Source organism: Cebus imitator, unplaced genomic scaffold (genome assembly GCF_001604975.1).
Source record: "Cebus imitator isolate Cc_AM_T3 unplaced genomic scaffold, Cebus_imitator-1.0 Scaffold20, whole genome shotgun sequence".
Lineage (NCBI taxonomy): Eukaryota > Metazoa > Chordata > Mammalia > Primates > Cebidae > Cebus > Cebus imitator.
In genome coordinates this window covers 7386998-7409249 of record NW_016107335.1, presented here as the reverse complement: position 1 = coordinate 7409249, position 22252 = coordinate 7386998, and the positions used below count along the sequence as shown (strand labels likewise).

Genomic DNA, 22252 nt, shown 5'->3' with positions numbered 1-22252 from the left:
TACCTCCCAGATTCAAGTGATTCTCCTGCCTCAGGGTCCTGAGAATCTGGAACTACAGGCGTGTACCACCACACTCAGTTATTTTTGTATTTTTAGTAGAGATGGGGTTTCATCACATTGGTCAGGCTGGTTTCCGACTCCTGACCTCAGGTGATCCGCTAGCCTCAGCATCCCAAAGTGCTGGGATTACAGGCATAAGCCACTGCGCCCAGCCAAAGCTTTCTGACTTAAGTTCTTAAACTCTAGAGTTTGAGTTTCCCTGTGTTTAGGAAGAGAACAGTAAAAGCACATTTCTTATAAGATTGCCATAGATACTGAGAACTCAGATACAACCTCAGCACAGTGCCTGATATGGGCAAAGAACTCAATAAACGTCTGCTGCATTGCTGTTTTTAATTACTGTATAAAGTAGCCATCCAAAAAATATACCACAAATTCATGAAAATTGAGTACACTTACTTGTAATGTAGTATCGAAGACGACAAGCTTTGAACTGGTTGGAACGATGTCATAACACTTGTGTGACCTCATGAATCGCATGTAAACACCACTTTCTGAGTCTTCTACTGCTAAAAGAGAAAAAGCCAAAACATCAGTAATAAGAAAGAACTCCCTCAATCGGATGAAGAGCATATACGTAAACCTATCACTAACTGACTTAATGGTAAAATCTGAACTGTTTTCCCAGTACGATCAAGGGCCAGGCAAGGATGCCCACTCTCACTAATTCTATGAGCACTGCACTGGTGGTCCCAGCCAGTGCAATAAGGCAAGAAAAAAAAAAATAAAAGGCATAGGTGTTAAAAAAGCAAAACTGTCTTTATTTGCATACTTATGATTTTCTGCATAGGAAATACCAAAAAAATCTAGAAAAAGTTCCTAGACCTAGAAAGAATGAGTTCAGCAGGGTTACAGAATTCAATACAGGGTTAATAAAACAAAGGCAAAGCTAACCGGACGGGGAAAAGCTGGAAGCTTTCCGTTCAAGATCTGGAACAAGGCTGGGTGCGGCGGCTCACACCTGGAATCCCAGAGCTTTGGGAGGCTGAGCGGGAAGGCTCACTTGAGCCCGGGAGTTTGAGAACAGCCCAGGTGGCATAGCAAGACCCAGCTTCTACAAAAATAATAAAACAAAATAAAAAGAAAGGGAAAAAAAGACCTGGAACAAGACAGGAATGCCTGCTCTTGCCATTCTGTTCAACACAGTACTGGAAGTCCTTCTCAGAGCAGTGAGGCAAGAGAAAGAAAATGCATCCAAATATGGAAACAAAGAAGTTGAATTGTCCCTGTTTGCAGTGACATAATCTTATGTATAGAAAACCCTAATGACTCCATAAAAAAATGTCAAAACTAACAAATTCAGTAAAGTTACAAGATACAAACTCAACATAAAAAATCAGCAGCATTTCTATATACTAACAGACAACTATTTAAAATAGAAATTTAAAAAACCAATCTCATTTACAATAGCTACAAAAAACAAAATATTTGGGAGTTAATTTAACCCAGGAGGTGAAAGATCTCTATAACAAAAACTATAAACACTGAAGAAAGAACTGAAGCAGGCTGGGCATGGTGGCTTGCACCTGTAATCCTAGCACTTTGAGGGGCCTAGGTGGGCAGACCATCTGAGGTCAGGAGTTTGAGACCAGCCTGGCCAACATGGAGAAACTCTACCTCTACCAAAACCACAAAAATTAGCTGAACGTGGTGGTGCAGGCCTGTAATCCCAGCTTCTCAGGGGCCTGAGGCACGAAAATTGATTGAACCTGGGAGGTGGAGGTTGTAGTGAGCTGAGATCACATGATTGCACTTCAGCTAGGGCTACAAAGCGAGGCTGCCTTAAACAGAAAAAAAAAAAAAAAGAAAGAAAGAATTGAAGAAGATATGAATAAATGGGAAGATATCTTGTGTTCATGGATTGGAAGAATATTGTTAAAATGACCATACTACCCACTGTGACCTACAGATTCAATGAAATGCCTATCAAAATACCAGTTCTTCACAGGACAAGAAAAAAATCCTAACATTTGTATAGAACCACAAAAGGCCCCAAATAGCTTTTGAGCAAAAATAACAAAGCTGAAGATAGCATACTACCCAACTTCAAAATATACTACAAAGCTATAGTAACCAAAACAGCATGATGCTGGCATAAAAACAGACACACATACAAAGAGAATGGAATAGAAAGCCCAGAGACAAATTCACACATTTACAGCCAAATGATTTTTTGACAAAAGTGCCAAGAACACACACTGGGCAAAGGACAGTCTCCTCCATAAATGGTGCTGGGAAAACTAGATCTCCACATGCAGAAAAATGAAGCTAGACTCCTGTCTCTCACCAGATAAAAAAATCAACTGAAAATAGATTGAAGACTTAAAATGTAAGACCCAAACTGAAACTACTAAAAGAAAATAAGAAATGTTTCATGACTTTGGTCTGAGCAAATATTTCATGGATAAAACCTCAAAAGCACATGGAACAAAAGCAAAAATGGACAAATGGGATTCTATCAAACTAACAAGTTTCTGTCCTGCAAAGAAAATAATCAACAGAATGAAGACACAACCTATAGAATGAGAGAAAATACTTGTAATCTATAAATCTGATAAAGGGTTAATATCTAAAATAGATAAGGAACTCAAACAACTCAATAGGAGGAAAGAAAACCCAAATAGTCTGATTAAAAAATGGGTAAAATAACTGAATATACATTTCTCAAAGAAGACATAAAAATGGCCAACAGGTATATAAAAAAATGTTTACCATCACTAGTTATTAGATAAATGCAAATCAAAACCACAATGAGGTATCACCTCACTCCAGTCAGAATGGCTATTATCAAAAACAAAAATAAAAGAAGAGTGTTGCTGAGGACGTGGAGGAAAAGGGAGCCCCCCTCCCCTTTTTTGAACTATTGGTGGGAATGAAATATAAATTAGTATAGCCATTATAGAAAACAGCACAGAGGTTCCTCAAAAAATTAAAAATAGAATTACCCTACAATCCAGCAATCCCACTTCTGGATATATACCCAAAGGAAATGAAATCCGAGTGTTAATGACACATCTGCACTGCCATGTTGAGTGTGGCACTATTCACAATATTCACAATGGCCAAGACATGGAATCCACCTAAGTGTCATCAAAGATGAATGGATATAGAAACATGTACCTATACACAATGGAGTACTATTCAACCGTAAAAAAGAACGAAATCCTGACATCTATGACAACAGGGTGAATCTAGAGGACATTGTGTTCCATGAAATAAGCCAGGCATGGAAAGACAAATACCATCTTATTCACCTGTGGAATCTAAACAAGTTGCTCTCACAAGAGTAGAAAGTAGAATAGTGGTTACCAGAGGCTGGGGAGGGAACAGGGTGGGGGCATGAGGAGAGGCTGGTCAGTTACAGTCAGACAGGAGGAATGAGTTCTGGTTTCTATTGCAGTGCGGTGACTATGGTTAACAATAACATATTGTATATTTCGAAAGAGCTAGAAGGGAGAATTTTGAATGTTCCTGCCACAAAAAAATGTTACGTGTGTTAGGTGACAGATATGCAAATTGTCCTGATTTTATCAGCACACAACATATACATGTATTGAAACATTGAACTGTATCCCATAAAGATGTACAATTATGTGTCAACCAAAAATAAAAATAAAATAAAAAAAGGAAGAAGTACAATAAAGCAAATGCAAATAGGAAAAACAAAAAGAGGCTACTATATTCATTTCTACTAGTTCACTGTTAGCAGAGAGAAATTAAAAAAAATTTTAAAGGCACTATTTACATAAATGCCATATGGAAATATGGACCTACACAGGGAACAGAGAACAGCAAAAGTGGCAACGACGCGGACAAATATATAAATGCCTTCAAAAAGTATTTAAATCTCTCTCAAAGCTAATTGCCTGCCTATCTATCTATCTATCTGTCTATCTATCTATCTATCTATCTTTCTATCTGGAGATGCAGTTTAGCTCTTGTTGCCCAGGCTAGAGTGCAGTGGCTCAATCTCGGCTCACTGCAACCTCTGCCTCCAAGCTTCAAGTGAGTCTCTTGCCTCAGCCTCCTGAGTAGCTGGGATTACAGGTGCCCACCATGACGCCTGGCTAATTTTTGTAGTTTTAGTAGAGACAGGGTTTCACCATGTTGGCCAGACGGGTCTTGAACTCCTGATCTTAGGTGATCCACCTCCTCACCATGGCCTCCCAAAGTGCTGGGATTACAGCGGTGAGCCACCACACCAGGCCCTAATTGACAATTTAAACAAAAATAATGAGAATGTCTTGTGGCGTTGATAGCACACTGATAAGGAAAAGGCAACACCGTCCAAACAATCATGCGGAAATCTGGGAGTCAGCCTTGACACTGTCCTCTTGTCACCCTTACCAATTTATCGTGATGCCTTGTTGATTTTGCTCACCAGATCTCTCAAATCCACCCATTTATCTGCCTCCATGGCCACCCCCCTAGATATCCCAGCTTTCCCACCAATCCTTCTGCCCCCCGTGTCTTCCACAGCTGTCCACGCTGCATCCAGGAAGATTTTTCCAGATGCAAATCTAATCTAATCCAGCTGCTTTAGAATAAAGGCAAAACCCTTGAAGTTACCTACAACAGCGGTCCCTAGGGCTGGTTTTGTGGAAGGCAATTTTTCCATGAACTGCATGTGGGAGGGGAAGGCTTCAGGATGAAACTGCTCCACCTCAGATCATCAGGCATTAGATTCTCATCAGGAGCACACAACCTAGGTTCCTCACGGGCACAGTTCACAATAGGGTTTGGGCTCCTGTGAGACACTAAAACCACCCCTGATCTGACAGGATGCACAGCTCAGGCCGTAATGCTCCCTCACCTGCTCCTCACCTCCTGCTGTGCAGCCCAGCTCGTAACAGACCAGGGGCCAGTACTGGTTCATGGTCCAGGAATTGGGGAACCCTGACTTACAAGACCTGGGAGGCCTGGCCCTTGCCTACCTCCCAGCCTCTTGTATTAAACACTCCTGCTTTATATATTTTCTCCAACCACCTATTTTCTTCCAGTCCTCCATCAGTGTTCTGCCATCTCTTCCACGGGGCCTTACATTACTTGCTGAAAACAGATGCTCAGTGCCACAAAGAAAAATTAGCACTGAGACAAATGATCTCTCAGCAAGGCAATTTTTACTTCCTGCAGGAAGGGTACCCTTGCTAGCCATCTTGCCATAAGAGTACGATGAACAAAGGAAAAGCAGACATGTTTATTCCTTATGCATTTGGGGTTGTTCTTACTGCCATGTCTGATCTCTGTTGGTTGGAGCCAGACCTCACAATCTAAACTAAAACCCGATTGGCTAACAACTTAAAACTTTTTTTAAACAGGTAAAGCAATGGAGAACAAAAAGAAAGTCCAAATAAGGAAGGGGCATAGGCTGCAAGCTGGGACATGCCTGTGAGCACACCCAGCACAGACATCTTGGTTAAAGTACAAGGACACAGAATGTACTATGTGTCTGTGAGCAGGTCTAACAGCTACACAGAACAGGGCTTAACAAAGAGTTATTAGCAAAAGGCAAGAAGGGAAACTTTGAAGAGGAACTTTTTTACTTCCCACACTACTGCTTCCTCTGCCTGAAATACTTTCTCCATTTCTTTGTGGCCCAGTTAACTCCTCCTTTGTTAGACCTCAGCTCAAGGGTATGACTGGTGAGTCATGGAACCTGAATTTGAACTTGAAGCCTCTGGATTCCACTGTGTTCTTAGCCAGGCTGATCCCCCTCCTGCCCTTGGCCTGCCATGACCACTTTCCTTGTTCTGTTAAAATCCTTCCCTATCTTCATGGGTCAGTTCAAATTACACCATATGCAAGAGACATCCTTGATAGCTCCATTCAGCCCACACCGATTTGTGCATTTTAGGAAGACCTGAACTACTTGGGAGATATCTGAGAAGAAAAAAATTTAGTGTATAAGCTAATTGGCAAAACAAGTGTTAAACAAGTGATATTAACCAAGCTCCTTGGCTGTGGAAAGGAGCCCCACGATTCCGAATATTTCCTCCTGTGGACATCCATGCAGCTGGTTTGCCAATTTCATGCCAAACTATGGGACCACTCCCAAGTCTGTTTTCATTCTGACCTCTCTTTGGGATATTAAAATTCATAATGCAGAATTTTGTCACTGCAATTGCCTCTTGGACATTTCCCTCTCAAGTGTCTCCCTCCTGATGTGGAATAAAGTCCAGACCCCTCCATGTCTCATTCATGACTCTCCATGTCTGGCTTCTCTGCAGCCTTATTTCCCACCTCCTGATTTCATAGCTGGGCAAATGGGCTCCCTATCAGTTTCCTGTAGCCTTCAACCTCTCCTCCTCAACTTTTTCTTGTTCAATTTCAACCCAACCTCAACTGACATCTTTTCCCACAGAAGTAGGAAACATCTGAGTGCTCATTATGGACCAGTTACCGCAATAAATCACTCACTTAACTGATATAACAACCTTGAGGAATATGCCTTCATTTTTTCATTTTACCTTTGATGAAACTGAGGCTAGGAGAAGCTGCGTCACTTGTCCCAAATCAGATGGTGCAGAAGTGACCCAAGTGGGATTTGAAGCTCTGTCCCAGGCTCCAGTAGCTCCTTATTAAACTCACTTCCCTGACTCACCTGTGCACTCATCTGAGCGCACCTGGGGAGTACCCAGTGTCCTGGGCCCTGTCCTAGGGCTACTCACAGGGGACACAATGGCTGGTTCTCCACCCTTAAAGCTTATGCACTAGCCCAGGGTAAGCACTGGATCACCTGAGATCACACAGGTGGGTCACCAACCCTGACACGGAAAGAGTCAGGAAATCTAAAATGACTTCTTCCCTAGAATGACGGCGGCACTTCACTTCTGTCTCATCAGTTATCACCTTTTATCGTGTTAACAGTGACTGTATATTTCTTATTATGTTTCCCTTCCTGGAGGATAATTTCTTTGGATGATCAGTATCTTACTCAAGTAATCCATCAATTTTTTCAGTCTATAAGTATTTATTGCATATTGTCTTGGTGTGCGCTCCTCCCAAAGCTGATCCTGAGATCAGGGAAAGTTAGGGAAGGAAAAATTCAAAAGAAAAGATGCTTCGTGAGCCTGGAGTGAAGCTGTGAGGGAGGCTGCTCTGAGGCTGTACAGACCTCAGAACTGTCGTGTGGGAGGCCCATTCCTGCCCTGCTTGGGTTCAAGGTAACTCCTGAGACACTACCCCTGGCATTTCTACCCACAAGCACAAGTGCCAAAGCATGTCCTTGGGCAGAGATGCTGAAATATGAAAACTTGGGTGAGACAGGAGGGCTCTGGTGAGGCACCTGCAGCTTCCGCTGTGCAAGAGGCGGGGATGCCACAGGGAAGACAAGACCCACAACCCTTCTCCTCACAGACACTGCAGACCAATGGAGGGGACACTGACTGTCATCACACTGCCACCAGCACTGCCGAGGACAGGCTCAGTGTTCAGGAATGAAGACACCGGCTGTCAGGGAGGGAACGATGGATGGGTGAAGTTTAAGTTGGTGTGTTCCCATGTTTCTCAAAACACCGACAGGCTAGACAGTGAGGGTCCTGCTCAAGAAAGGCCTGAGACAGCAAGCTTCCATCAGAGCAGTGCAGAGAGCTCTGGTCCGTGTCCACCATCACCACTAAGGACGATGCTGTTCACGCAGCCGCATGTGCAGTCTCCTCATGCCTACTGAGTATGGGATCTGTGTGATACAAAAGCCAAAGATCAGGGCAGTCAAGCAGATAGCTAACCAGTATTTAAGTTACGAATTGCCTGCCAAATCTATTATTATTGCCTGCCAAATCTATCACCCTAAAACTCCAGAGGAAGAAATCAAGAGGGAAGCTAAGTATAGTAAAATGTAACAATCCATCTCCCAGAAAGGAAACTTCAGATAATATTTTGCTCATTAATTAAACCAAGACTTTTCATAAAAGAGGCACACATGTTATAGACATACTATAGATGTTAATATTACTATATGAATATGTGAAATAAAAATTGGGAAAATAATATGGGGCAGGAATGTTCAAACTTACAGAATTTTTGAAAATCTGTAAGTTTTGTATTAGACTATATTTTTAGTATACCATTTTAATGCGCTGATTTTTAATTATTTCAATGAACCTTGTATTTTGAATAAACATATATTTCAGATTTACAAAAAAGTTGCAAAGCTAGAAGAGTTCCTATATACTCCATACCAGGCTCCCCCAGATGTATCATCTTATGTTACAGATACGGCTTGGCTTTGTGTCCTCACCAAATCTCTATCTTCAATTGTAGTTCCCTTAATCCCCACATGTCAAGGGTGGGACCTGCTGAAAGGTGATTGGATCATGGGGGCAGTTTCCTCCATGCTGTTCTTGTGATAGTGAGCCTTCACCAGATTTGAGGGTTTTACAAGGCAGTTTTCCCTGCCCTTGCTCTCTCTGTTGCCTGCCACCATGTAAGACATGCCACTTCCCCTTCCACCATGATTGTAAGTTTCCTGAAGGCCCCCTCCCCAAGCCATAAAGAACTGTGAGTCAATTAAACCTCTTTCCTTTATAAATTACCCAGTCTCAGGTAGTCTCTATAAAGCAGTTTGAGAACAAACTAATTTCTCAATCTTGGGGTTATACAGTTTCACTCTCATCATCACACGGAGGCACGTGCCCCGTCGCCACCATCACACGGAGGCACGCGCCCCGTCCCCACCATCACACGGAGGCATGCGCCCCGTCCTCATCATCACACGGAGGCACGCGCCCCGTCCTCATCATCATATGCAGGGCACAGGCCTTCTCATGCCATGCTATCTAGGGTATCTATAATCAACATGACTCATCACCTTGATCAGCTGAGTGAGGTCATATTCGTCAGGTTTCTCCAAGTAGAGGTACTCTTCCCTTCTCTTTATGTGCTGTAATCGTTTTAAGAAGGTCACTATGAGCCCTCACTTAATGGCCAGGAGTTATGTGCTCTACCTCCTTGTTTAAAATAATTATGTACATGAGAGTTGTTGATTCATTTATCTGATCATTTATTTATATCAGTGTAGACTCATGGATATTTATTTCAAACTCTGAGTTATAATCCAATCCTAGGTTAGGAGTGGTCAGAGGCTGTGCCCCAGCCAGTCAGGAACCCACCCATGCCTGAGGCAGGAGAACTGCTTCAACCCAGGACGTGGAGGTTGTAGTGAGCTGGGATCGTGGCACTACACTCCAGCCTGGGGGACAGGGCAGGACTCTGTCATACAGATGAGGTCTCACCATGTTGCCCAGGATGGTCTCGGACTCCCAGGCTCAAGTGATCCACCTGCCTTGGCTTCCCAAACTGCTGGGATTACAGGCCCGAGCCACCTACAAATTATAATAAAATTTCTGTTGATTGGGAATAAGGACAGATTATTACTGAAGTAATAAAACAACATCAATCACAACAAAAGTATAAGCTTTTGAAGCTGGGAAAAGAAAGTAAAATATAAAATATTCCTTTTTAATGTCGCTTTTCTACTTTTAGTATAAACTATGATTATAGGTGGCACCATCTGTGTTAGTTACATTATGGTGAAGTCTCACATTGTACTTGGAGGAAGAAATAAATTGAAATTGAGAGAAAATGAGTGTAATTTGGAGTTATACAACAACAACAAAACCTACCCAAATTATTCAACAACTGGCTGTTTAAAATACATTATCAAAATTCCTTGGCCCGGCGCAGTGGCTCATGCCTGTAATCCCAGCACTTAGGGAAGCCGAGCTGGGTGGATCACCTGAGGTCAGCAATTCAAGACCAGCCTGGCCAACATGGTGAAGCCCCATCTCTATTAAAAATACAAAAATTAGCCGGGCATGGTGGCATGTGCCTGTAATCCAGCTACCCAGGAAGCTGAGGCAGGAGAATTGCTGGAATCCCGGGAGGTGGAGGCTGCAGTGAGCCAAGATCCTATGACTGCATTGCAGTCTGGGCAACAGGGAAAGATTCCATCTCAAAAAATTAATAAATATAAAATAAAATATATTATTCAAATTCCTGAGAGGGCAAGAAGTTCCAACTCCATATTCAAAAGCTAACTGGGGTTAAGATATAAACGCAATGCTCCCTTCTTGCTTTTGATATTCTCAGTGACACAGGATAGAAGCATAATTACAGAGCATCACACCGGCACTTGAGGTGCCGCTCTACAAAAGGAGGAATCTGTTTGCGGACTGATGTTAGATCTTACTACTCTTTACGTAGATCCCAACCCAACGTTATTATGCAAGGGAGTTGCTAAAGAATAGTATGATTAAGTAGCAAGTTTATATTAAAGTGTTTAATTCATAAAGGTTAACAACAAACTTTTACAAATGCAACATCTAAGTTTAAATGCAAACAATTACACATGCTTAATTAAATATTTGGAACTATTTCTCCTATTAAAAACAAATCTGATTACATGATACACTTCCTCAGTACCTTTGTCTGTCTCACTCTGCTATCCAGGCTGGAGTGCAGTGGTGTGATCATGGCTCACTGCAGCCTTGAACTCCCCGCCTCAAGCGACCCTAGTAGCCGGGACTACAGATGCATGCCATTACATCTGGCTTTTTCTTTTTCTTTTTTTTTCTGAGATGGAGTATGGCTCTGTTACCAGGCTGGAGTGCAGTGGCATGATCTCAGCTCACTGCAACCTCCACCTCCCGGGTTCAAGCGATTCTCCTGCCTCAGCCTCCTGAGTAGCTGGGACTACAGGTGTGTGCCACCACGCCCAGCGAATTTTTGGATTTTTAGTAGAGACAGGGTTTCATCATGTTGGCCAGGCTGGTCTTGTAATTTTGGCCTCAAGCCTCAGCGTTCCAAAGCATTGTGGTTATAAGCATGAGTCACTGTGCCTGGCTGCTCAAGAACTTTTGACATGTCCTCCCTACCTACACGATACACCCAGTATCATTCAAGGTTCTAGAAATTGAACTCTCACCTACCTTTCCAGCCTTATCTCCTATCACAACCCCTAGGAATGTCATACTCTAGGATCATTTCGATATATCCCTTTCAAAGGAAGGGTCTGAACTTTGGGAAGTCCAGTTTTGAGAATGCGTTCCTCATGCTTCTGTTCTGTGCGTCTGCACACACTATTCTTTTCCACAACAGCGCTTTCCCTGTTCTCTGTGGTGTTCTGACATCCTGCCTGCCTTTCTGCTGTGGGCTGAACAGTGGCCCCCACAAAAAGGCATGTCCACTGGAAACATGGGAATGAGGCCTTATTTGCAATAAAGGTCTCTGCAGATGTAACTAAGGAGAGGATCTGGAGATGAGGTTATCCTGGATTAGGGTGATCCCTAAATCCAATGACAAGTGTCCTTCTGACAGAGAGAGAGAGAGAGAGGATGCAGAGGGGCACGGAGGGGAGGGTCGCGTTAAGACAGGTGGAGGCTGGGTCAACCCAGTGGCGAGCCAAGGATGCCGGAGACTGGCGGCAACAGCAGGAGCCGAGGGCAGCAGGGCGGACTCTCCCTCAGCCTCCAGAGGGAACCATCCTGCTGATGACTTACTCCAGACTTCTGACCTCCAGCACTATAAGGAAATAAACTCCTGTTGTCTAAGCCACCAAGTTGTGGCAGCCTGGGAACCTTCAAAGTTCAGTTCAAAGGCTACTTCCTCCCATAAAACCTTCCCTTGGAGCCCCTCAGGTTGGAATTAACTGCTCCAGTTTTGACATGCCTGTTAGCGCTTTGTGAGTCACACACACCTTCTATTGAAGTTACAGGTCTGTTCTTCCCTTAGACGGGAGCTCCTGGGGGCAGTAGACGTCCCTTGCTCTTCTCTACAAACCCTGGCCTCTGGAAGGTTCCTTGTAGATTTCAGGCATGAGTTAATGCCTGCTACCTTGCATGTCACTGAGAGATGCACAGATCAAATTCGAGAGGGGGGCAAGCACAGATGTGAGATGGCTCTATTAGGTTTCTGTCCTCAGAGAGAATATGTCAGCAAATGAAGCATGCAGGTTTAAAAGAATACTGGTGAATCTAGATTTAATAACCAGTAAAAAAAAAACCCAACTCTTTATTTGTATACCTTTATAAGATTAAAGAAGCTGGGTATGGTGGCTCACGCCTATAATCCTAGCACTTTGGAAGGCCAAGGCGGGCGGATCACAAGGTCAAGAGACCAAGACCATCCTGGCCAACATGGTAAAACCTCGTTTCTAATAAAAATACAAAAATTAGCTGGGTGTGGTGGTGCGTGGCTGTAGTCCCAGATACTTGGGAGGCTGAGGCAGAAGAATCACTTGAACCCGGGAGGCAGAGGTTGCAGTGAGCCGAGATCGTGCCACTGTTCTCCAGCCTGGGTGACAGAGAGGCTCCATCTCAAAAAAAAAAAAAATTAAAGAATTAGACATGGATTTTTTTTTTTTTTTGTAAGAGAAATAACGCACCTACAGAAGTGCCCCATGTGATTTTTTTCGTTTTCTTTCTTTTTTAAAAAAAAGATGGGGTTGCACACTATGTTGCTCAGGCCAGCCTCAAACTCCTAGGCTCAAGTGATTCTCCCACCTCAGCCTCCCACATAGCTGGGACTACAGGCATATACCACTGCAATTTTTTTTAAGTGAAACAGTATTGATCTAAATAAAGCTTTAAAGTGTTTGCAAGTATATTTTATACTGAAGCTGTTTTCTAATTCTATTAGACAAAAAAATGCAGTTGAATTGAATAAGACTGCAGGGGACCTTAAAATGTCCACACTACCACACACGCTTGAAAACACCTGCAAACACGACAAACAACCTAACAAGTAAATTTCCGAGATAAGCACTACAGTCATCAATTACTTTTTCTGAAATCCATTTACATAGAATTTTAATTTAGAAAGAATTTGTTAAAAAAAAATGTGTTGTAAGATGGTATAATTTTTGGTCTTCTTGGCCTTAATTCTACGAAATTGAAGAGGACAGACTATCACTAATGATTTATTAGTCAGGCAAAAATACTGCAGGTGAATTTAAAAGGCAGACACCAGCATGAAATTAGTTTTACTTATACACCTTAATCAGACTAAGAGCAGGATAGCAGATGAGACAATGACTCAAAATGGATTTCAAGGTATCGTATTTATAAAGATGGCAACTTCTAAAACAATCCACTACTAACCAGACAGTTACCATCCATCTGCCAGTCCTAAGTTTTCTCACACTGATACTGGGAACACGCATGCAGTGAGTGGACCAGCAGCGCCTGAGAGGCAGAGCTTACTAAGGCACTCACCTCCCACCTTCAAGTTCCACATTTCTTTTGGTCCAGTCCTGTAACTTGCTTACTCTAGAAGGAGGATTGTCCCATCACTCCTGGAAATGGTTACGCCAATTTCAGAAGGGGCTGATCTCAACTAGAAAGGGAAGCTTCCAATGTGAGAAGAAACAAAGACCTTCTGAGAAAACAGTCCCTGCTTAGCGGTTCTGTGCCCAGCATTCGGGGCTCCCTCGCCACACAGTCTGGGTGACTGACTGCAGACCTCTCCCGCCACGAGCAGCACGAAGATGCTGACCTAGTCCTATCACCTGTGCGGGTCGCTCTACCATGGAGGCTGCCAGTGCCACCTTTATCTCATGCTCTGCATTTTAATATGTCCACATACACAGAGACTGTTGCTTACTCTCCGGACTATAGACACTTTAGAGTGGGCCGGGCACGGTGGCTCATGCCTGTAATCCCAGCATTTTGGGAGGCTGAGGTGGGAGGATCACGAGGTCAGGAGTTCGAGACCAGCCTGACCAACATGGTGAAACCCTATGGTGGCGTGTGCCTGTAGTCTCAGCTACTCGGGAGGCTGAGGCAGGAGAATCACTTGAACCCGGAAGGTGGAGACTGCAGTGAGCCAACGCCACTACACTCTAGCCTGGCAGCAGAGCAAGGCTCCATCTCAAAACAAAACAAAACCTTAGTGTCTTGGCACATTATAGGTATTTTCTTTCTTTCCTTTTTGGTTTTTGAGATGGAGTTGAGCTCTGTCACCCAGGCTGCAGTGTAGTGGTGTGATCTCAGCTCACTGCAACCTCCGCTTCCTGTGTTCAAGCAATTCTCCTGCCTCAGCCTGCCCAGTAGCTGGGATTACAGGCATGTGCCACCATGCCTAATTTTTGTATTGTTTTTTTAGTAGAGACGGGGTTTTACCATGTTGGCTGGGCTGGTTTTGGACCTCTGACTTCAGGTAATCCACCTGTTGTGGCCTCTTAAAGTGCTGGGATTACAAGTGTGAGCCACCGTGCCCAGCCAATATTTTCAATTCAAAATTGTGAAAATGGCCATAGGTACCTACAAAGAATTTATCTTTGATATTCTCTGCTTTTAAGTCAAAAGAAGGACCAGAGGAGAGATGCCAGCAGGGTGGGAGCAGAGTGCATTGAGGTCAGAATGCCAAGGAGGAAGGAGCTCCCCATCTGGAACCCACACACACAGCAGGGGAGTGCTGATCAATGGCTACACCCCTCGGTGTCTTCCTCTCTGTATTCTGTACACATTATGTGAAGAAGATTTTGTCCACAGAACCACCTGCATTTACTAAGCAATGACTGCTGCGGTTTAAAAGGCACTCAGATCCAGGGTGGTGCAGTGCTTGCAAAAGGCCACCCTGTTCCAGGATCCACACCTCAGCTTCATGCTTAATTGTGTAACCATCAGTCTTCTAGGGACTTGGTGACTCAAGCGAAATAAATCAGTAAGTCATGAGGAAACTGAAATATCAATTAAGTAGTAAGGAGACAGAGGCCAAATTAGTGAGCACAGACTGAGAAACGAATGATCTGATTGATGAGTGAGTGGAGAAGAGGGCGGAACCCACCCCATCCCACCAGGACAAGCGAGGGGACCACAGAGATGGCTGGAATCACAAGTGCTTTCTTAGAAAAGGCGCTGGAGCACTTACGTGAGGTGCTCCAGATCTCACACTCATCATCTCAAATGACATTAAGATGGTAAAAAAGCAGTTTCGGGCTGGGCATGGTGGCCCATGCCTGTAATCCCAGCACTTTGGGAGGACGAGGTGGGCAGATCACTTGAGGTCAGGAGTTCAAGACCAGCCTGGCCAACATGATGAAATCTCAGCAAAAATACAAAAATTAGCCGGGCATGGTGGTGCACACCTGTGGCCCCAGCTACTCAAGAGGATGAGGCTTGAGAATGTCTTGAACCCAGGAGGCGGAGAATGCAGTGAGCCGAGATCACACCACCACACCCCAGCCTGGGTGACAGAGTAAAAAGGTGTCAGCACCAACGCTTTATTCCCCTCAGCACTTTCCGTGTTCCCTTTCGTGGTAGGGCAGCGACACCAGTATCACTAAAGGAGCCAAATTAAACACAGCGCTTTTGACTGTGGACTTATGTGCAAAGAGAAAGGGGAGTGGAGTAACACTCTCAGCATGCCTCTCCCCAGGACGGCCATCCTCTCTGAACCTGCCTCAACTTTGGGAGCTGCTGAGTGCACTGCAGAGTGAACGCAAGCTACTGCAGTTCCTTCCTGCAGGGTGTTCCTACTTTCATCCTTACCTGTATTTGTGGACGGAAGGTTGATGCCTTGCTAGAGAGCTTTTAGGCATGAGGCTTGCCAACCTAAAATCACACTGCAGGGACCTGGAGTGTGCCTCTCCCCTACCGACCCAACAGGCAGGGGACACCGTCAGAGACTCCATGCACAGAGCCCTGCCTAGGCAGGACACTGCCACCGCTGGTCACGGCGAAGCAACCTGGGGACCTCCTGCTTTCACTGGTCACATCAGCAGGCGAAGGGGCTGCTGCCGTGGTCTGGTTCTGTCCCTTATCACTCCAATCTCTGTGCTGCCCAGCTGTCACCAGTCCAGGGGTCTGACCAGCACACCTGCCTCTGCCTGCTTGTCTTCACGGCATGCAGCCCTATTTCTAAGACAATGCTCAGCAAGTGACTGTCTATGGGACCATACCCAAAATCATGAGTGCAGGGGAACCCCAAGAAATAGTGCAGTAGCCTGAAGCGGTTACCAGCCCTAGACCTGGGATGATGAACAGTTATAAAGCCCAGAAGGAGAGCGGCTCAGGTAGAGCCAGCCCCCTTGGGTGGGGCAGCGACCTTCAGTTGAGGAGTCCAGCCAGGCAGAGGCAGCCTCCCAGGATAAGGGAGCCGCAGGATCAACCACCTGCCTCCTCTGGGGGCTCCCCCCTCCAGCTAAACTCAACGGGACCCTGGCGTACAGGGGCCCAGTCAGTGTGTCCCACACTCAGCCTCCACACGCAGAAAGACAGGTGAGGGAGGGTGAAAATGGGACCTGGGGGCAAATGGGAGCTACCTGGGGCGCTCTAAGACTGGGCGGATGGAGGAAAGACCGTTGGGAACTGATGCAGCGTCTTCCACAAATTTAATGCCTGAAATAATTTAAAGAAATTATTATTTGAAATAGCAATGAGAGGCATGAACATGCTTTCCAAAAATAACAGTGATATACACAGGTTGAGCATCCCAAATACGAAAATCTGTTATCTGAAATGCTCCAAAATCCGAAATTTTTTGAGCACCAACACAACACTCAAGAGAAAAGCTCATCGGAGCATTTCAGAGTTAGGACATTTGGATTAGGAATGCTCAACTGGTATGTATTTTTTCAAAAATCTGAAAAAAACCCAAATCTGAAACATTCCTGGTCCTGAGCATTTTGGTGTTTATTTATTTTTTGAGATGAAGTCTCACTCTGTCGCTCAGGCTGGAGTGCAGTGGCGCAATCTCAGCTCAGTGCAACCTCTACCTTCTGGGTTCAAGTGATTCTCCTGTCTCAACCTCCCAAGCAGCTGGGATTATAGGCACCCACCACCACGCCCGGCTAATTTTTGTATTTTTAGAAGAGACAGAGTTTCACCACGTTGGCCAGGCTGGTCTCGAACTCCTAACCTAAAGTGATTTGCCCAGCTTGGCCTCCTGAAGTGCTTACAGGTGTAAGCCACCGTGCCTGGCAGCAGTCCCAAGCATTTTTTTTTTTTTTTGAGATGGAGTCTCACTCTGTTGCCCAGGCTGGAGAGCAGTGGCATGATCTTGGCTCACTGCAACCTCTATCTCAAGGGTTCAAGTGATTCTCCTGCCTCAGTTTCCAGAGTAGCTGGGACTACGGGCGCTCACCATCACCTGGCTAAGGTTATTTTTAGTAGAGACGGGGTTTTGCCATGTTGGCCAGGTTGGTCTTGAAACTCCTATCCCCAGGTGATCCGCCCAGCTGGGCATCCCAAAGTGCTGGGATTATAGGTGTGAGCCACCACACCTGGCCCCAAGCATTTTGAATAAGAGACGCTCAGCCTGCAGGAACTGAGATTCTGTGAGCACCTCACACAGGTCACAGCAGTGCTCTGAGCAACTGACATCATTAACTCTTCATGCCCCACAGCAACACTGCAAGGGAGGGACCATTATTCTCCCCATTTTACAGATGTAGCAATGGAGGCATAGGGGATCTAATAACTTTCTCCAGAGTCAAATAGCACCGCCATTAAGTAGTGTAGTAAGGAATTCATACCCGGGCCCTAGCTTTCTGATATTCTAGAGAGGTCATGCAGTACAGTGGCTGAGGATGGGCAGAATCGATTCGATGTCATTAGCACAGACTAAAAGTAACAAAGTGACAGAAAAAGCAAAGTAAGTACCTCGGGGTGATGAAGAAATGGCCTGACTTATGCCCCAATACAAAAAGGAGACTGGGGTGAAAGCAGGGCGGGAAGTGGACCTGTGGGATGGCCTCAGAAGCCCCGTCAGGACACACTTGTTTTTGTTTCTGGAAATTCTTTAGCTCGATCTCTCGCTGTTGTAGGCAGGCATGACCCTGGCTTCTCCCTCCCGGAGCCCTTTCTCATACAATCTCCTTACCTCCAACTCTCAGATGCCCCCGTTCCAGTGACCAACTCTCTGGAGCCAACCAGGATGTGCCCCATTCCCACGGCCCCGCCGAGTGCCCCGGCCAGCACCCCAACACTGCCTCTCAGGGGAGGTGATGCTGTCTCCAGCCACATCTCGAAAACAGGAAAAGGGACTCCAGGCAGAGGCCCGAGTCCCTCAGATCTGAAGGTGTCCTCAGGAGCTGGCAGGGGACATGGGGCAGGAGCTGGCACCCCACAGTGATGGGGGAGCAGCAGCAGGAGCAGCAGGGAGGCTGTGGGGTCGGTTACGTGTGGCACTTGGCGTGTGCTCTGGACTTTATCCTGGAGGTGACCAGGAGCTACACAGGGGCTCACACAGGAGGCTGAAAAGATCAGGGCTGTGGGGACGCTGGGTCAGGGGAGAAAAGAGGCAGAGCAGTCGGTGGATGACTCGGAGACCTCGCTCCTTCCATCCTGACTCTGTCCCATCCCTGCGCACTCTCTTTCACCTCTGCCCTTCACCAGCTTGCCTCCTGCTCTCTCTCCCCCTCTCCACTTGATCTTGTGGTGGCTCACTTCACTCCACTGCCTTTCTTTCAGAGCAAACAGCTGCAGCCATCATCTGTGGCCCTGAGCCCACTTCGCCAGGACCCATCCAGTTCAGTGCCGTGGAATGGGACTCCACCTGGGCCTTCTGTGCCCCCATCACCAACAACCGCCTGGCACTAATCCCAATGGCTTTTCCGCAATCTCCTTGCCGACCACCGATCGCTTGGCGCTGGGCTGTCAGCCTCAGTCTCCTCACCTTTACACTGGAACAAAAGTAGCTGACTCAAAGGAGCCATGGGGATCCAGAGACAACCTCGAGAGAGGAGCTGTGCAAATCCAAAGGGAACTCCCAGAGAGGAGCCATGCAGATCCACAGAGAACCCTGAGAGGGGAGTCATGCAGATCCAGAGGGAACCCCGAGAAAGGAACAGTGCAGATCTGGAGAGAATGCTGAGAAAGCCTACAGCTCCCAGAGCCCCACAAATGTCAGCGTCTTCCACACCAGTGGTTCTCTAGTGTGGTGATTTTGCCCCTACGGCGATACTGAGTGACATATGGGTCATTCTGATTGTTATGATCTGCGGGGACTCTGCTGGTGTCCCCAGTGTTCAGCCCCTGACTTAGTCAACTACTGACGTCCTCCTTGGCAAGCAACATGTGCTCACTGGTCAGAGGGTTCACTTTAATTAGTGCCATGGGTGCCGGGGGCTTGAAGAACAGGCGGAACGCCTGTGTGCCTTGGAGGGCGCAATGACTTCTCCTCAGGGCGGGCTTTTGGAGCTGCTGTCCAGCTGCCACTAGAGACAGGCTCTGCTTGGCCAGAACAGGCAATGAAGTCAGGAGAAAGCAGGTGCACAGGTATGTACACATGCACATATGCACACAGGCAGGCACGCACATATGCACACACACCCCATATACCTGATACCAAGTTAGACCCCCATCTCTTAATCACAACCACTGACTATTATATTTTAAAACACAGATTCAAGGGAAACTAGTGGATAGGAGGCAGGACTAGACTGCAGCTCCCACGCGGTCGGACAGAGCAGCGGGCGGAAACTTGCATCGTGAACTTCTGCTCCAGAACTACTGCAGGAATAGTGCAGGAAAGCTGAGAGAATCCACAGATGCTCTGAAGAAAGTGGACTGCTCCTGCAGGACCCAGGGGGCACCCCAAATACCACCCCGTGGCAGGCTGGTTCCCACCCGGCAGGAGTGTTTGGACCGTGCAGTGTGCTAGGGCTGCGGGTGAGGTACCGCAAAGTGCTACAGGAACACACACAGGAGGAGCCAGGGAAGCCTTCACGGGCAAGGGGACGTGAGCCGATCCTGAAAGAGGAAGTGTTTGACAGGGAAGAGAAGAAGAAACATTCTAGGAAGATGCAGGAGCATATACAAAGACACAGGTCCCAAAGAGCACGGGGTGTCTGACGGACGACGTACACGCATCTTAGTCTGAAAGAGCTGGAGTCTACAGCTCACGGGATGTGGCTGGAGGTGCGACAGGAAAGTTACTCAGGACCAGGCTGTCAAGGGCCTTCAGAAATGCGTACTACTTCGTGAAGCAGCGGGGGATCACTGGGCCGGGGATTCACCTGCAAACAACCCGAGGGTGGGGCAGTGGGTGAGGGTGTTGATGAAACAAGACTGTCCCAGGGCTGGCGTGTTGAAGGTAGATGGTGGTTATCTGAAATGCATTGCACCATCTCTACCATTTCATATGTTCGGAAATCTTCATAATACAAATTTGAAACAAACAAAAAATCATCATCTTGTACAAGAATATTCTTTGATGTTAAATTAGAATATTTTTGTTACTGTTGTTAATAGCACTTTTTTAAAAAAAAAAAACACGTTAACAGAAATAAAACACGTATTCATTCATTAATCACAGATCATAATAACAGACTCAAACCTTGTCTTAAAGACTAAGTGTATAAGAATAAAACCCATTTTAAAACAAAATTTACACCCTGTCTCAAACTTCTCTTAAAAAACTCCCCAAAAGAAAAAAAACCTGATTCCTTACTCACAATTTTAACTTAATATGCTGAATTTCATTATAATTCCACAAAAAATTATCAATGTTAAAATGTCTTTTATACCTTATTCTGCATTTAGAAACACAAGTTTACTATATTCATATAGTTTTCTCTTTTTAGAAAACTGCTAAAAAAAAATATCTGAGTAAGAAATAAGCAAAGAAGAGGAACCTGAAAGTCAGAAGTAGATGGAAGAGAAAAAATTAAACTCATAAGTTGGCTGGGTGCGATGGCTTATCCTTGTAATTCTAGCACTTCGGGAGGCCAAGGTTGGAGGATTGCTTGAGCTCAGGAGTTCAAGACCAGCCTAAGCAACATAGTGAGACCTCGTCTCTATTAAAAGAATAAAATAGGCCGGGCGCGGTGGCTTACGCCCGTAATTCCAGAACTTCAGGAGGCCGAGGCGGGCAGATCATTTGAGGTCAGGAGTTTGAAACCAGCTTGGTCAACTATGGTGAAACCCTATCTTTACTAAAACTACAAAAATTAGCAAGGTGTGGTGGTGGGCACCTGTAATCCCAGCTACTCAGGAGGCTGAGGCAGGAGAATTGCTTGAACCCAGGAGGCAGAGGTTGCAGTGAGCGGAGATTGCGCTATTGCACTCCAGCCTGGGCAACAGAGTGAGACCCCGTCTCAAAAAATAAAATACAATAAAATAAACGAAAAAATTAAAACCCATACATTTTTCTAAAGTGCTTAGAAACATGAACAGAAACAGTGGCAAATCTTAAACATAATTTTACAGGATTTACAATTATAAGGTAGTAGAGAAAATGAAATCCGTTAGTTTCTTTCCCCTTTCCACGCTTTTTGCATTTGGTTTTGTGTGTGCGTGGGCAAACGTGTACACAGCCAAGAAAATGTGCACACTCTTCTAGATAAAGGGGCACTAAAAGGGTGATTGGGAGAGAAGAAAGAGCACAGGCAGGATCAAGGCAGAGTTTGCCCAATGAGTTAAAAATGAGTTGCAATCTATGCCTAAGGAAAGTCATGGGCAAAGCAATGACCTTGAAATTGTACATGGTTCCCATCAGTTTTAAAATGGCTTTGCATAGAATTCTAGGAACTATTAACACATAATTAAAGCATCTACCACAGCCAATGTTTCCTCTTTTTCAGAAAAGAGAACCCAGTGATGAGGCTGGAGCAACAGTGACAACCCAGCAGAGCTCATCGGGATGAGGGAGCAAGTACCTGCCAGGCTGGGAGAGTGAGGACCACCCTGGCAGGTACGGGGGAGCATCCCTAATCCAAAAATGTAAAATCCCAAATGCTACAAAACACAAAACTTTCCGTGTGCTGACACGATGCCGCAAGTTACCCTGAACACACTGGCATTTCACTGTATTTATCAGTAGCATATAAATTCAGAGTCAGGAAAGATAGTGATCCCACACAACCACAGACTGCCCACAGGGGTGGCTAAGACAGTGGCGCCTTTGCTTTCTGATGGTTCAATCTACACACACTTTGTTTCATGCACAAAGTTATTAAAATATTGTATAAAATAACTTTCAGACTATGTATGTAAGGTATATGTGAAACATGAATTTCATTTTTAAAATTGAGTCCCCATCCCCAAGATATCTCATTATGTATAAGCAAATATTCCAAAATCTAAAAAAACTCAGAGAATCCAAACACTTCCAGTTCCAAGCATTCGGGAGACTCAAGCTGCACCAGGAATTACACAGCTGCTGTCCTGCTGCCTGTCATCACGTATACTTTTAGCAACTTGAGGAAGTTTCCTCATATCCCTGGTTTATTAAGGATTTTAAAAAAGGAACA

The 22252-nt window shown here is 45.3% G+C and overlaps 1 protein-coding gene across 8 annotated transcripts in view; it reads right to left on the bottom strand.

Annotated features, from left to right (window-relative positions):
• The window catches only part of PRKAG2 (protein kinase AMP-activated non-catalytic subunit gamma 2), a 330166-nt gene that overhangs the window by 46359 nt on the left and 261555 nt on the right, over nucleotides 1-22252 (bottom strand). For 5 of the 8 annotated variants that reach the window (XM_037735550.1, XM_017520087.2, XM_037735547.1 and 2 more), the window contains one exon: nucleotides 460-569. In XM_037735550.1, the coding sequence (XP_037591478.1) occupies nucleotides 460-569 (110 nt within the window). The remainder of the gene's footprint in view (nucleotides 1-459; nucleotides 570-22252) is intronic. The other 3 variants (XM_017520093.2, XM_017520104.2, XM_037735556.1) reach the window with 1 other exon arrangement.